This window comes from Hyperolius riggenbachi, chromosome 8 (assembly GCF_040937935.1).
Source record: "Hyperolius riggenbachi isolate aHypRig1 chromosome 8, aHypRig1.pri, whole genome shotgun sequence".
Lineage (NCBI taxonomy): Eukaryota > Metazoa > Chordata > Amphibia > Anura > Hyperoliidae > Hyperolius > Hyperolius riggenbachi.
In genome coordinates, this window is record NC_090653.1 from 99,589,788 (window position 1) to 99,605,697 (window position 15,910).

The 15,910-nt window shown below is 43.7% G+C and overlaps 1 protein-coding gene and 1 long non-coding RNA gene across 2 annotated transcripts in view; one reads left to right on the top strand and one right to left on the bottom strand.

Moving 5' to 3' along the window:
- WDR44 (WD repeat domain 44) overlaps nucleotides 1-15,910 on the top strand; it is a 142,546-nt gene that overhangs the window by 114,383 nt on the left and 12,253 nt on the right. Inside the window, exons 13-16 of the mRNA XM_068250933.1 lie at nucleotides 5,397-5,513; nucleotides 7,986-8,108; nucleotides 13,083-13,274; nucleotides 15,765-15,866. Coding sequence (XP_068107034.1) covers nucleotides 5,397-5,513; nucleotides 7,986-8,108; nucleotides 13,083-13,274; nucleotides 15,765-15,866 — 534 coding nt within the window. The remainder of the gene's footprint in view (nucleotides 1-5,396; nucleotides 5,514-7,985; nucleotides 8,109-13,082; nucleotides 13,275-15,764; nucleotides 15,867-15,910) is intronic.
- The window catches only part of LOC137529042 (uncharacterized), an 85,248-nt gene continuing 74,786 nt past the window's right edge, over nucleotides 5,449-15,910 (bottom strand). Inside the window, exons 3-4 of the long non-coding RNA XR_011023562.1 lie at nucleotides 7,549-7,610; nucleotides 5,449-5,608 (exon numbers count right to left, since the gene is read on the bottom strand). This is a non-coding gene — a long non-coding RNA (uncharacterized lncRNA). The remainder of the gene's footprint in view (nucleotides 5,609-7,548; nucleotides 7,611-15,910) is intronic.

Genomic DNA, 15,910 nt, shown 5'->3' on the forward strand with positions numbered 1-15,910 from the left:
ATAAAATCACAGGATCAACTAATGTGTATCGGGCCTACCATCTGCCCTTAGTCGTAGTTAAAAGTGAACCTGAACATGAGGAGAATTTATGTGAGGCCAGGGAAGAGAAAGCTCCACCCCCGGGGACACACAAACCGCCTCTTTAAAGAGACATACATCCCCAATGGATACAATGTAAAAATACAATAATAACATTGAAAATTAGATATAAAAGATGTAAAAATGTGTTATCACTGACAAACTGTAAAGTTGTATATGAATAGGAGAGGAGAGAGGACAACAGCAATTCACATAGATTGTTATCTAAATACAATAAGTATGATTAAGGAGAGGAAAGAGAGGGCCTCAATATGTGTAAACCAAGCTCAAGTCCCATCTCTTGTTTAAACCCTGTGGTGTACGGGTACCCAACCTATGAATCCAAAAGGCTTCACGCTTTAAAAGCATTCTCTTCAGATCACCTCCCCTAATTGGACAAACCACCCGTTCCACCCCCTGAAAAGTAAAGGAAGAGAGATCTTTCTCATGTACTGTTTCAAAATGTTTGGAAACCGCAGACTTGCGAAAGGTGTTCCAATTTGTGCCACAGTAATGTTCAGCTACGCGGGCTCTAAGGTGGCGAGTGGTACATCCCACATATTGTACACGACATGTCATGCAGGAGATAACATAAATCGTGTTTTTGGTATCGCAGTTCACATACTGCTTGATAGGAAAGCTTTTGTTATGGGCAAAAGAAAAAATCGAGTTGCTTTTTTTGTGACACTGACAATAATTACATGTGGTGAACCCGCAGGGATAGGAACCCACTGTAGCCAGCCAGGTTGGGGTACGAGAAGAGGAGGGGGACCGAAAAAGACATCAGGTGTCTTATCCATCAAACATTCCAGAGTGGTTTGTAAAGAATGTAAAGTGAGTTCTGGCTGCAGACTAGCTGCATTAGAATTACCTGAAAATACTGAAATGAATTTGTTTTTACGATCAGTATCATGCAGTAAACCACCAAAACTATCCAAGTTGGCATTAGGGTCAAAGCCATATTTGGACTCGTCCCCATGAATCATCTGTTCAGGCCCTGATGCGGTGACAGCTGTTGCAATGTCATTATAAACTGTATCATTGGAGCATAGATCCGCATCAGTGCCGCCAGATGGCTCTGGAGGGGACTGAATGTTTCTGACAAGTTCTGGCTGTGAAACTGATTCTCCAGCAAGTCTGGAGGAAACATCAACATAATTGGTAACACTCGGTTTAGAGACAAACATATTAACATTATGCAAAGGTATATGGTTGGAACCATAAGCACCCAAATGAACATTGCTATGTGGTACACCAGAAAAGTCCATAGATGCAAGGCGTGAAGTGGGTATGTGAGGTGGCATGACCTCATATGTAGATGGTCTGAAAGGGATAATAGTAGCATCATGATTCGGTCCCAATACACCATGCTGGGGGAACTGTGCTTCTGAATACATAAACGGGGTGGGGTTAGAAGCAACGTTCTGTGGTAATGGGTATGGACAAACAGTTCCATTGGCATAATAAGCTGTCCATTGTATGGATGTCAAAGAAGAAGCAAAGGTAGAAACAGGCATAAATGTCTCAGTCCCATGTGGACGCTTTGACACAGCTCCCAAGCAGTGTGAGGCAACAGGAAAGGCAGCAAATGCATTATACAGGTGATGTGAATCACTCACCCCTTTAGCCGAGTTGCCGGTACACGATGGAGCAGGTAGGGAAATAGATCACGTTCAGATCTACTGAGAAGCAGGGTTGTGAGGGGGGCCGGAGATGATCGGGTTCCTTTTGTCACCGGCTACAGCCTTGAATTCAATAAAATTACAAGCATTATTAAAAAATATATTCCTGTGCTGTATCCGGATACAAAACTAAAAACCATTTTGGACAAGGGATGCCGTTTTTCTGCTAGAAGGGCCCGCACTTTGGGGTCCATCCTTTTACCCAGTCTTTTTCGGTCCCCCTCCTCTTCTCGTACCCCAACCTGGCTGGCTACAGTGGGTTCCTATCCCTGCGGGTTCACCACATGTAATTATTGTCAGTGTCACAAAAAAAGCAACTCGATTTTTTCTTTTGCCCATAACAAAAGCTTTCCTATCAAGCAGTATGTGAACTGCGATACCAAAAACACGATTTATGTTATCTCCTGCATGACATGTCGTGTACAATATGTGGGATGTACCACTCGCCACCTTAGAGCCCGCGTAGCTGAACATTACTGTGGCACAAATTGGAACACCTTTCGCAAGTCTGCGGTTTCCAAACATTTTGAAACAGTACATGAGAAAGATCTCTCTTCCTTAACTTTTCAGGGGGTGGAACGGGTGGTTTGTCCAATTAGGGGAGGTGATCTGCAGAGAATGCTTTTAAAGCGTGAAGCCTTTTGGATTCATAGGTTGGGTACCCGTACACCACAGGGTTTAAACAAGAGATGGGACTTGAGCTTGGTTTACACATATTGAGGCCCTCTCTTTCCTCTCCTTAATCATACTTATTGTATTTAGATAACAATCTATGTGAATTGCTGTTGTCCTCTCTCCTCTCCTATTCATATACAACTTTACAGTTTGTCAGTGATAACACATTTTTACATCTTTTATATCTCATTTTCAATGTTATTATTGTATTTTTACATTGTATCCATTGGGGATGTATGTCTCTTTAAAGAGGCGGTTTGTGTGTCCCCGGGGGTGGAGCTTTCTCTTCCCTGGCCTCACATAAATTCTCCTCATGTTCAGGTTCACTTTTAACTACGACTAAGGGCAGATGGTAGGCCCGATACGCGTTAGTTGATCCTGTGATTTTATTGCCTTGTCTGTGGATTTTTCTAATAAACATTTCAGCCCTTTTTTTACCTCATCCTGTTCTGGCTTGCGGATCCTTTTTTGCACTTCTCTACTACTATGGCCTGGCTTGCCTGATCCTGCACCGACTGGTATGATGGTTAGGGGTAGAGCGTCATGAACCTTCTTACTGCCTACGTTTTTAAACCTTGTGTATTGGAAGGTAACATCATTGTATTGACCTAATCTAGTTTTTTTTTTTTTCATTTTAAGCAATAGACATTGCCTGGCTGTCCTGCTGCCTCTAATAGTTTTAGCCATAGACCCTGAACAAGCATGTACCTTATATACTCGTGCATATGCCTAATATTTCAGCACAAAAATGTGCTGAAAAGTTACCCCCTCGGCTCATGTCAGTGGAGCAGAACAAATGGTGGAGCAGGTTTTGTTACTGGCAGAGGAGCGTAAGGATTATGCACTTGTGATCCTGGAGCTGGCTCCCTGCTGTGTCCGTGCGCCCCCCCCCCCCCAAATCCCCTGCAACATGGTGTGCAGAGTGTGCTGCTCAAGACTACATGTATCCCCTGGCTTGTGGAGAGGCGCATGCAAGCAACATGTCAGCGGTGCACTGACAAGGGATTCTTCCTGTGCCTCTGCATCGGCAGGGACCCCAGGCCGTCAGCTGGGAGCAGAGCTGCGTCGATGGACATATCGGCTGCAAGGGGCTGCAGGAAGCCCCAGGCAATTGAATCTTGCCTAGCTTAAATAGCCTGCTGATTCCTTTAAGGAAGAAATGTATGCCAACTATTCCAAATGTCAAAAATATTCATTGACTACCACTATAGTAAAAATCCAAAAATGTGGAGTTGGACCGGAATGCTGTAAATACAATATTGAATATACATACAATTTATACTAGTATAAACAACTATCATTATTCACACAATGGTAAAACGACTACCGTATATACTCGCATACAAGCCGAATTTTTGACCCCCAAAATGGGGGTCAAAAGTTGGGGGGTCGGCTTGTATGCGAGTCTTCCCTGGTGGTCTAGTGGTGGGTGGGTGGGTGGTCCGCGCCCCGCTCCCCCCCGGCCGCCGCTGCTAATACCTGTTTAGGCAGCGGCCGCTTCCTAATCCGCGTTCCTCTTCTTAAGTGTCTTCTCAGAGTATCACAGCAGCGCGCCCGGCGCTGCTGCTGTGACGATGCAGGGGGCAGGAAAGAGCGGTTCCCTTGGCAACGGCGATACAGATCGCCGCTATAGGGAGCCGCGCTCTTTCCTGCACTCTACATCGTCACAGCAGCAGCGCCGGGCGCGCTGCTGTGATACTCTGAGAAGACACTTAAGAAGAGGAACGCGGATTAGGAAGCGGCCGCTTCCTAAACAGGTAATAGCAGCAGCGGGGGGCGGGGGGGCGGAGCACTACCTACCTATGCTGGGCACTAAACTGGGCACTATACTGGCTAAACTGGGCACTATACTGGCTAAACTGGGCACTATACTAGCTAAACTGGGCACTATACTAGCTAAACTGGGCACTATACTAGCTAAACTGGGCACTATACTGGCTAAACTGGGCACTTTACTAGCTAAACTGGGCACTATACTGGCTAAACTGGGCACTTTACTAGCTAAACTGGGCACTATACTAGCTAAACTGGGCACTATACTAGCTAAACTGGGCACTATACTAGCTAAACTGGGCACTATACTGGCTAAACTGGGCACTATACTGGCTAAACTGGGCACTATACTAGCTAAACTGGGCACTATACTGGCTAAACTTGGCACTATACTAACTAAACTGGGCACTTTACTAGCCATACTGGGGCACTATACTAGCTAAACTGGGCACTATACTAGCTAAACTGAGGCACTACCTACCCATACTGGGCGCTATACTGGCTATACTGGGCACTATACTGGCAATACTGGGCACTTTACTAGCTATACTGGACACTACCTACCTATACTGGGCACTATACTAGCTATACTGGGACACACTGGGGGGCTGCACCAATCCAGCATTTCCTACCCCCGGCTTATATGGGGGTCAATCATTTTTCCCTGTTTTTTCAGGGAAAAGTTGGGGGTCGGCTTATATGCGGGTCGGCTTATATGCGAGTATATACGGTATATCAATCTCCAAATCCTATGGGAGTCCACACCTGCTTTTAGTTTTACAGATAATCTGCCTCTGTGTAGAGAATAACTTGCATCCAGCATATAGACATAGCTCAAAAAGTATCAGTAATATAAAAAAATATATAAATATAACCTGAGAAAGTGGTCTTTGGTAATATTTATATAGTTTTATTTTATTCATACTTTTTGGATTATGTCTACATGCTGGGTGCAGAATATTCTCTATGCAGAGGCAGATTATCTGGTAAAACTGACAGCAGGTGTGGAATCCCATAGGAATTGGAGATTGATACAATCCTTAGACTAGTGTGAATAGTGACTTTTTTTTTATACTGTTTTATATTAGCATAAATGGTATGTATATTCTGTGTATGTAAAGCATTCTGGTCTAATTCCATATAACTATACATTTTTGAGCTTCAATAATGTTACATTTACTTTTGCAGGCTTATAGTGGAGCAGATGACATGGATCAAGATGATAAAAATGCACCTTTTCGTCCCGTGCCATTCTGTAAATACAAAGGACACACAGCTGACCTTCTTGACTTGTCCTGGTCCAAAGTAAGTGATAACTGCTCATCCATGGTCTGTCTTTTTATTGTGGCTCATTGTAGCATTTCGGTACCGAACTCTATAAATAGCAGTCCTCGGAGGACCTTGTAGAAGGGGGCAAGAGACAAGAATGGCAAACATAAACTTATGAGATAATGAATTGTATGTTTAGTACTGATAATAAATAGAACATTAGTAGCAAATAAAAGGCTCATATTTTATCTTACGTTATATAGCTTTATTTATAACATTGCATCAAATTACCACAGACGCCGTTTATAATCTGTATAAACAAAACAGAAATAATGACCCTTTGAATTTAACTGCTGTAAAACCTCATCTCAAGCTGTCCCTCACTGTTTCTTGTCTGTTTAAAGATAACCTAAAGTAAAAAAAAAAAGAGATTAACTCACCTGGGGCTTCCCTCAGCCCCCTGCAGACGATCGGTGCCCTCGCAGCTCCGCTCCGATGGCCCAGGACCCGCCGGTGAACACTTCCGGTTTGGCCGTCACCGGCCGACAGGCATGGGAACGCGAGTGATTCTAGCAGCATAGGGGGCGATATACAGGCTGGGAACGCGAAGAATCACTCGTGTTCCCATGCCTGTCGGCAGGTGACGGCGAAACCGGAAGTCGTCACCGGCGGGTCCAGAAGCATCGGACCGGAGCTGCGAGGGCACCGATCGTCTGCAGGGGGTTGAGGGAAGCCCCAGGTGAGTTAATCTCTTTTTTTTTTTTTTTTTTGCCTTTAGGTTCACTTTAAGCTCTTCAGAAAATAGGACCGACGCTAGTCCATCAGCTCTGAGAAGCTCTATTGCATAGATGACTCAAGTTTAACTCTTCCTGTACCGGAAAACAGGAAACTCCTTTCTTTGCAATTAATGTTCTATTTGCTATATTATCCGTACTATACATACAATACTTTATCTCTTAAGTTTATTTTTGTGACAGATTTGCTTTAAATACAAGATTTGGATTAAAGGACAACTGAAGTGAGAGAGATATGGAGGCTGCCATATTTATTTCCTTTTAAACAATAACAGTTGCCTGGCAGCCCTGCTTTTCTATTTGGCTGGAGTAGTGTCCGACTCTCACCAGAAACAAGCATGCTGCTAATCTTGTCAAATCTACCAATGTCAGAAACACCTGAAGTGCATATGCTTGTTCAGGGTCTGTGGCTAAAAGTATTAGAGGCAGAGGATCAGCAGGGCTGCCAGGCAACTGGTATCGCTTAAAAGGAAATAAATATGGCAGCCTTCATATCCCTCTCACTTCAGTTGTCCTTTAAAGAGAACCCGAGGTGGGGATCTTAGAAGGAAATCTATACACAGAGGCTGGGTCTGGCTATAGTGCCCAGCCTCTGTTGCTATTTGAATCCCCTCTAAGTCCCCCCTGCGCTCCGCTCTCTCCCACCATAAATTACAGCCGCGCTGTCGACATGCAGCGTGTCGCAGCGGGCTATGTTTACCTCCATAGTGTCACTCATGCTGCTCCCCCGCCTCCTGCAGAGCGCCGGTCCCTGCCCGCGTCCCTTGCCTCGCCGCTGATTGGAGGGAAGGGGGCGGGAGGCGGGAAGAGCGGCGTGAGTGATCTTAGCTAGGTAAACATTGAGTGACAGCACGGCTGTAATTTATGGGCTAGAACGGAGCGCAGGGGGACTTAGGGGGGATTCAAATAGCAACAGAGGCTGGGCACTATAGCCAGACCCAGCCTCTGTGTATAGATTTCATTCTAAGATCATTCTAAGATCCCCACCTCGGGTTCTCTTTAAATGAAAGAGAAAAGTTACCCTAAGGTTACCACAGTAAACATCTTGAAGCAGACACACACACACACACACACACACACACACACACACATTACAAAGTACACAGAACCATTTTCACAGTCCCATTTATATATGTAATTCATTTCTTCAGGTTCATATTTTATGGTATATCCGAATATAAAACAATACAGAATGTGATACATTGATATGTGGATGAAAATAGTAAAAATTCTCTGGGAACTTGGGAGGTTTTTATTTTCCAGTTATCCAAGCCTACCTCACCTAGCCTTGTTTTTTTCACGCAATCTTTTCCATGGACTGCTTTCTTCTTTGAACTACCTATTGTAATGAAAGAAAAGATCAGCTGTAATTCAGCATGAACACTCTGCACATCATATATTGAAGAGTACAGTATTTAATCAATATGCTGCCGGAATAAAACAGGACTGCAATCATTATTCTTGTCTGTACTGTATTTAACGGTCCTCCTTTTGTGTCCACAAAGTAAATTGTGCTGCTTAATTATAGTGAGCTGTCCAAATGATCTGGTTAAAATTGTTGTGACCTAGCCTGGCCTCCACTGCTAATGATCCCCTTGCAGCACATAATCAGAAAGTTGACTAGACACAGTTCCTTCAGTTGAATAGAGCACGTGCTGTTTTGAAGGCCCAACAATGATCTTTGCTGTTTTCTCTCTATCCACCCACCCTACAGAATTACTTCTTACTGTCCTCGTCAATGGACAAGACAGTCCGCCTGTGGCACATATCCAGGAGGGAGTGTCTGTGCTGCTTCCAGCATATAGATTTTGTTACAGCAATTGCTTTTCATCCAAGGGTAAGTAAGCTAAATGATTTTGTTTAATTATATAAAGTAGTTTACACTCAAACTTGTCTCATACACACTTAAAATGAAGCTGGAAATGACCACTGCCAATAAAGTGAACTCAAATGGTGCTGTAACCCTTTCCAATCCAATTTTACAGTCATCCACCCCAGCCCTTAGGGCCCATTTCCACTAGCCACCGCACGCACTTTCTTCCTGTGCGTGTATGCAGCCGTATCCCGGAAGCCGTGTCATGCACAGCTATGGGATTCACTGCCCCCTGCATGAAAAATGCTGCAATGTCGGCTGAATAGCTATGACAAGCGATTTGGACGGCGGCAGCATTATCCCGTATGGTAGAGTTTCCCCACGGGATTTGCTTGCGAGGAAACTCAGCGGATTTGCAGCAGTGGAAATGGGCCCTTAATTTTGTTTCTGGTGTGCTGGAGGAGGATGTGGGCGATCAGGAAATTGAAGTGGTGGCAGTGTTTCGGGAGGGTCTGTATCCCTCGCTCTAGAGCAGGGGTGTCAAACTCAATCCCATGATGGTCCAAAATCTGAAACCGTCTTAGCATGGGCCACATTGCTTAATAAAAAGAATGCTCACAGCTTTTGGCGGTATGGGCGCAAAGGGCAAAGACAACATGCTTTTAAATGCATTTTGCTAATGTGCTCAAACAGAACACCTATATGACATCACAACAGGAGATGTGGAGGGTGCATGTATTTGGCTAAAAAAAACTAAAAAAAAAAAAAAATCAAGGATGGGCACTGTGACTTAAATCTATTGGCACTCCAGCAGAAAATTAACAAACAAACATAAAATGATACACATGTTCACAAGCCCAAAAAATTACGTGTGCGTACATACATCTGTAGTGACTTGCCGTCTCCATGGAAATGCCAAAGACTGTCAGTACAGACACAAGTATAAAATGGGTTGATTTTCTTCTTTCTTTTACTGCTTACAATCATACAGATGTAAAGCTCTTGAGGGCCACATAAAATGGTGGGGAGGGGGGCTTGCTTGCACACTGTAGATTCGCCCCCATGCACACGCACCAGTGTAATATTGTTGTTACGCGGCGCAGCATGTGACTGAAGAAGTTCAAAGTGGCACAGTGGAAGATGGGGCCAGCAACTTAGTCTGACACTTTGATCTAAAGCGGCAGCCATTTTTACTATGACCCCCTATGTCAGACATTGGAGCTATGCAAGGCTATTCCAATACGGACATAAGAGGGGAAAGAATTAAAAAAAAAATACCTCCTTCCTTTCCAGGTAGTGTTGGTGCCGACCCTTGGATGTCACCGTCTGGCCTCTGAGCTAGTGTAGAGGTCTAGAGGAAAGGCTATCAGAAGCCTTGATTTGGACTTCTTTTCTCTTGGTAGTTAGTTTGGGTGAGTAAGCATGCCAACAAACTAACCTTGTCTAAGCGCAACTCTGATGCAGTTGCATATACAGTAGTATTCCTCTCTAAAGAGGATGAGGATCGGGAAGATTTAATACCTATTAAACAAGCAATGTTTTTATAATTCTGAACGCTGGGTGCCGAAATGTCCTGATTCTCGGGAGGGGGAAGCCTCTGGAACCTAATAAGGCTTCCCCGCCTTCTCCAGCCTCTGGGAACCAGCGCTGGTGGCCCCTGAACAGCGTCCGGCAATATTTACCTATCCGTAATCCTGCGCAGTACAAGCTTCCCCTCGGGCACCAGGGGAAAAAGCTGAGTCAGATTACTGCGCAGCCGTGAGCTGAAGCCCCTACTGCACCAACAACCTTGTCGGTGGATTTTCAGAGGCTGACTGCACTGGATTCCCGAGGATGAAGAGGATGGAGAAAGCCTCAATGGGCTCCAGAATCTTTCCCCTCCCAAGGTAAGTACCCTATAGGGGCACTTTTTTTCCCCTTTACAGTGTCTCTTCAAGTTGTACTTTTAGGCTCAGAAGGGACCGAGCCTATGCATATTGCAACCTCTGCTCCATAATTATCAGCAGAGAGACTTTTCTTACACTTTTTATTTCTTTTCATAACTCACCTACTTCTTGGGGCATTTCAGCTTGTTTTCGAAAACATCTCCTCATTAAACTTTGATTTAATTGCAATAAAAAATAGTTTTGTTGTTGCTCTTTGCTGTATAACATCAGGTTTGTAGGCTGTAGTGTTTACTCGCTGTCTGGTCTCAGCTGGAGCTCTTTTTATTAGTATCTATAAAAGAGTTGGTAATTGCTGGGGAAATGATTATGCTTTATATTTTGTTGCATCGAGGGAGAACTATTTCAGTGTGCAGATTCCATCATTAATAGTTTGTAGTTTAATGAATGCAAATTACCTTTTGAAAGTCACTGGCTAGTGTTCCTATTGCTTATGTCAGTTACTATGCGCCTGCAGGGAAGGAATGCTGGGGCGTGCATCTAACAAGGGTGCTGCGGTAATGTGGGCGCTGCAGATGGCCACTAGTAGATTATTGGTAAAATTATCTTTATTCTACTATTGGTTAGTGGTCATTTTTACTGATATTTTACGATTGTTAAATGTTACCGTGTTGTCACACAAGCCCTCCTTCTACCGATGCCTAACCTTGTGACATCGGGAGCCAGAGGGATGCTAGTACACATTCACCGGCATGAATGAAGAGGAGATGTAAGGGCCTGCGTGGAACAGATAGTACAATTTCCGCTACGCCCACTCTGCATGTGTGAACATACTGCAAAGTCCCTGTTATCCGGATCTCAGGGAACTGGAAGTCTTAACTAACCGGTATGCCTGTAGGGATAAGGGAAACTGTGCTTCTGGATTTTTTGGGGGGAGTTGCAGACCATAAAATACTCACTGTGCCTCCAGCGCTGTTTTCTAGCTTTCCTGTAGCTCCTAGCACTAGTCTGGCAGTCTATGAAGTGTCCCAGAGTTAAAATACATGAACTATTTCTTCCTGCTCTCAGAAAAACTTGTAATTTGCAGTGATGTTTACAATTTTCCTGACAAGGTACCGACAAGACAAAAGCTGTCACTTGCAAGCCTGAAAATTATCTCAGGCAGCAAAATAAAACTAGTAAAACTGCCTGGTTATTAATGTTTTGCACTGTACATACAGTGGAGGAAATAATTATTTGACCCCTCACTGATTTTGTAAGTTTGTCCAATGACAAAGAAATGAAAAGTCTCAGAACAGTATCATTTCAATGGTAGGTTTATTTTAACAGTGGCAGATATCACATCAAAAGGAAATTGAAAAAATAACCTTAAATAAAAGATAGCAACTGATTTGCATTTCATTGAGTGAAATAAGTTTTTGAACCCCTACCAACCATTAAGAGTTCTGGCTCCCACAGAGTGGTTAGACACTTCTACTCAATTAGTCACCCTCATTAAGGACACCTGTCTTAACTAGTCACCTGTATAAAAGACACCTGTCCACAGAATCAATCAATCAAGCAGACTCCAAACTCTCCAACATGGGAAAGACCAAAGAGCTGTCCAAGGATGTCAGAGACAAAATTGTAGACCCGCACAAGGCTGGAATGGGCTACAAAACCATTAGCAAGAAGCTGGGAGAGAAGGTGACAACTGTTGGTGCGATTGTTCGAAAATGGAAGGAGCACAAAATGACCATCAATCGACCTCGCTCTGGGGCTCCACGCAAGATCTCACCTCGTGGGGTGTCAATGGTTCTGAGAAAGGTGAAAAAGCATCCTAGAACTACACGGGAGGAGTTAGTGAATGACCTCACATTAGCAGGGACCACAGTCACCAAGAAAACCATTGGAAACACATTACACCGCAATGGATTAAAATCCTGCAGGGCTCGCAAGGTCCCCCTGCTCAAGAAGGCACATGTGCAGGCCCGTCTGAAGTTTGCCAATGAACACCTGAATGATTCTGTGAGTGACTGGGAGAAGGTGCTGTGGTCTGATGAGACCAAAATAGAGCTCTTTGGCATTAACTCAACTCGCTGTGTTTGGAGGAAGAAAAATGCTGCCTATGACCCCCAAAACACCGTCCCCACCGTCAAGCATGGGGGTGGAAACATTTTGCTTTGGGGGTGTTTTTCTGCTAAGGGCACAGGACAACTTAATCGCATTAACGGGAAAATGGACAGAGCCATGTATCGTGAAATCATGAACGACAACCTCCTTCCCTCTGCCAGGAAACTGAAAATGGGTCGTGGATGGGTGTTCCAGCACGACAAGGACCCAAAACATACAGCAAAGGCAACAAAGGAGTGGCTCAAGAAGAAGCACATTAAGGTCATGGAGTGGCCTAGTCAGTCTCCGCACCTTAATCCAATAGAAAACCTATGGAGGGAGCTCAAGCTCAGAGTTGCACAGAGACAGCCTCGAAACCTTAGGGATTTAGAGATGATCTGCAAAGAGGAGTGGACCAACATTCCTCCTAAAATGTGTGCAAACTTGGTCATCAATTACAAGAAACGTTTGACCTTTGTGCTTGCAAACAAGGGTTTTTCCACTAAGCATTAAGTCTTTTATTGTTAGAGGGTTCAAAAACTTATTTCACTCAATGAGATGCAAATCAGTTGCTATCTTTTATTTAAGGTTATTTTTTCGATTTTCCGGTTGATGTGCTATCTGCCACTGTTAAAATAAACCTACCATTGAAATGATACTGGTTTGAGACTTTTCATTTCTTTGTCATTGGACAAACTTACAAAATCGGTGAGGGGTCAAATAATTTTCTCCACTGTACATGTTTATCTCATGATGTCACATATCACCTCGGGTACACTATAAGCTGTCATTGCTGTGTGTACTTGCTGGAAAGTTTTGCCTTTGCTATTGTTCATGTATCTCCAAAGTATAACTTGGCAATAAAATCCCAAAAGCACAACAGTACTCAGGTTTTATTGAAAAATTCCCCCAAATTCCCTATTAGATAGCATTCTGTATTGTAACTTAATGTCACTACACGCAAATCAACTTGAACTTCTGTGACTGTATTCAGATTGTACTTCTCTTCTTTTTTTATTGTTAGGATGACCGATACTTCTTGAGTGGTTCCTTAGATGGGAAACTCCGACTCTGGAACATTCCTGACAAAAAAGTGGCCTTGTGGAACGAGATTGATGGGCAAACAAAGCTCATCACTGCTGCAAACTTCTGCCAGAACGGCAAGCATGCTGTGATTGGCACCTATGATGGTCGCTGCATCTTCTATGATACAGAGGTAATACTACTGCTTTGTTCCTTTAGTGCTGATATGGTGATTTGAAAAGGGTGGGATTCTTACAGTACAGCTACATACTGTAACTATTTTTCTGCTTGTGAGTGCCTCAAGCAGTGACCCGCTTATATCCATGGAGTGCAGGTAGGAAGGTAATGCTTCCTGAGACAGTATGCAAGTACACCCCAGAGAAGTATCTTCTTTTGGAGGGCCTTATGTATACATTTATTAGAGTGCCTGTTAATTTGGGAACCACTTGGCAGTGTTGCCAATCTTCCATTTGCCTCCATTACCTGTACCTCACACTAACCCAATCAACCCATGACTACAATCCTCTACACCTAACACTTATTCCCCCTTCCTACGCCTAACCAAGCTGAGTGCTGCTGCTGGCCCGGTGTTCACACACTCACACACACTCACACACACTCACACACACTCACACACACACACTCACACACACTCACACACACTCACTCACTCACACTCACACACTCACACTCACACACACACACTCACACACACACACACTCACACACACACACACACACACACACACACACACTCACACTCACACTCACACTCACACTTTTTTTTCCAATATTCAGGGTTGAACTGCACAATAACATGTGCCGGGTCACTGAGAAAGAGGCAGGCAGTAGGATGAAGAAGGGGAGTATGGATCTATTGTGAGTAAAGTGACATTACCTCCCCCCCCCCCCCCCCTCCTTCAGAAATCTGCAGAGTTAGATAGCACTCAGCTGACTGCTATTATTCCTATTGCAGCTCACAAAGCGATGCCTCCTGTGCATGTTCCTCCCTGCTCTCCTCATGACACAGGTTACTAGTGGAGAGCCAAGCACTGTGTCTGAATCATTAGTACATTTCCATCTCAAATTATTGCTTCAAATGCAGATATCTAACATGTACCTTTTAAGGTGGCCATACATCTCCTGACTTGGCAGCCGATCGACCATTAGCCTTGACAGCAAACATCTGGTTAGTTTGGCTAGTTTTAGAACAATAGGCCTTTTTCTATATGAGAGTATTTAGAGTTCCTTGTTGCCTGTTAACATATATAGTGGCTTGCAGAAGTATCCGGCCCCCTTGAAGTTTTCCACATTTTGTCACATTACTGCCACAAACATCAATTTTATTGGAATTCCACGTGAAAGACCAATACAAAGTGGTGTACACATGAGAAGTGGAACCAAAATCATACATGATTCCAAACCTTTTTAAAAAAATAACTGCAAAGTGGGGTGTGCATAATTATTCAGCTCCATTTGGTCTGAGTGCAGTCAGTTGCCCATAGACATGTGCCTGATGAGTGCTAATGACTAAATAGAGTGCACCTGTGTGTAATCTATTGTCAGTACAAATACAGCTGCTCTGTGACGGCCTCAGAGGTTGTCTAAGAGAATATTGGGAGCAACAACACCATGAAATTCAAAGAACACACCAGAGAGGTCAGGGATAAAGTTGAGAAATTTAAAGCATGCTTAGGCTACAAAAAGATTTCCAAAGCCTTGAACATCCCACGGAGCACTGTTAAAGTGATCATTCAGAAATGGAAGAAGGTGCAAACGTGGAAGAAGGTGCTCTGGTCAGAGACCAAAATGGTACTTTTTGCCCAAAATGCAAAACGCTATGTGTGTTGGAAAACTAAAACTGCACATCGCTCTGAACACACCATCCCCACTGTCAAATATGGTGGTGGCAGCATCATGCTCAGGGGCTGCTTCTCTTCAGCAAGGACAGGGAAGCTGGTCAGAGTTGATGGGAAGATGGATGGAGCCAAATACAGGGCAATCTTGGAAGAAAGCCTCTTGGAGTCTGCAAAAGACTGGGGCGGAGGTTCACCTTCCAGCAGGACAACGACCCTAAACATAAAGCCAGGGCAACAATGGAATGGTTTAAAACAAAACCTATCCATGTGTTAGAATGGCCCAGTCAAAGTCCAGATCCAAATCCAATTGAGAATCTGTGGCAAAATCTGAAAACTGCTGTTCACAAACGCTGTCCATCAAATCTGACTGAGCTGGAGCTGTTTTGCAAAGAAGAATGGGCAAGGATTTCAGTCTCTAGATGTGCAAAGCTGGTAGAGACATACCCTAAAAGACTGGCAGCTAAAATTGCAGCAAAAGGGTGGTTCTACAAAGTATTGACTCTGGGCTGAATAATTACGCACACCCCACTTTGCAGTTATTTATTTTTAAAAAATGTTTGGAATCATGTATGATTTTCATTCCACTTCTCACGTGTACACCACTTTGTATTGGTCTATCACATGGCATTCCAATAAAATTGATTCATGTTTGTGGCAGTAATATGACAAAATGTGGAAAACCTCAAGGGGGCTGAATACTTTTAGAAGCCACTGTATACAACATATCACAATATTGACTTAAATATTTTGAAACTTCCAATGTTAGGATTTTCTTTTTGTATTGCTAATATGTCATAACATTACACTTTTGCTATGTGTTTCAGCATTTAAAATATCACACGCAAATACATGTTCGTTCCACTAGAGGGCGAAATAGGGTCGGAAGAAAAATCACTGGAATTGAGCCATTACCTGGAGAAAATAAGGTGACTGTTTTTTAATGAGTCATTCTCGACTGTGTTAAAATATA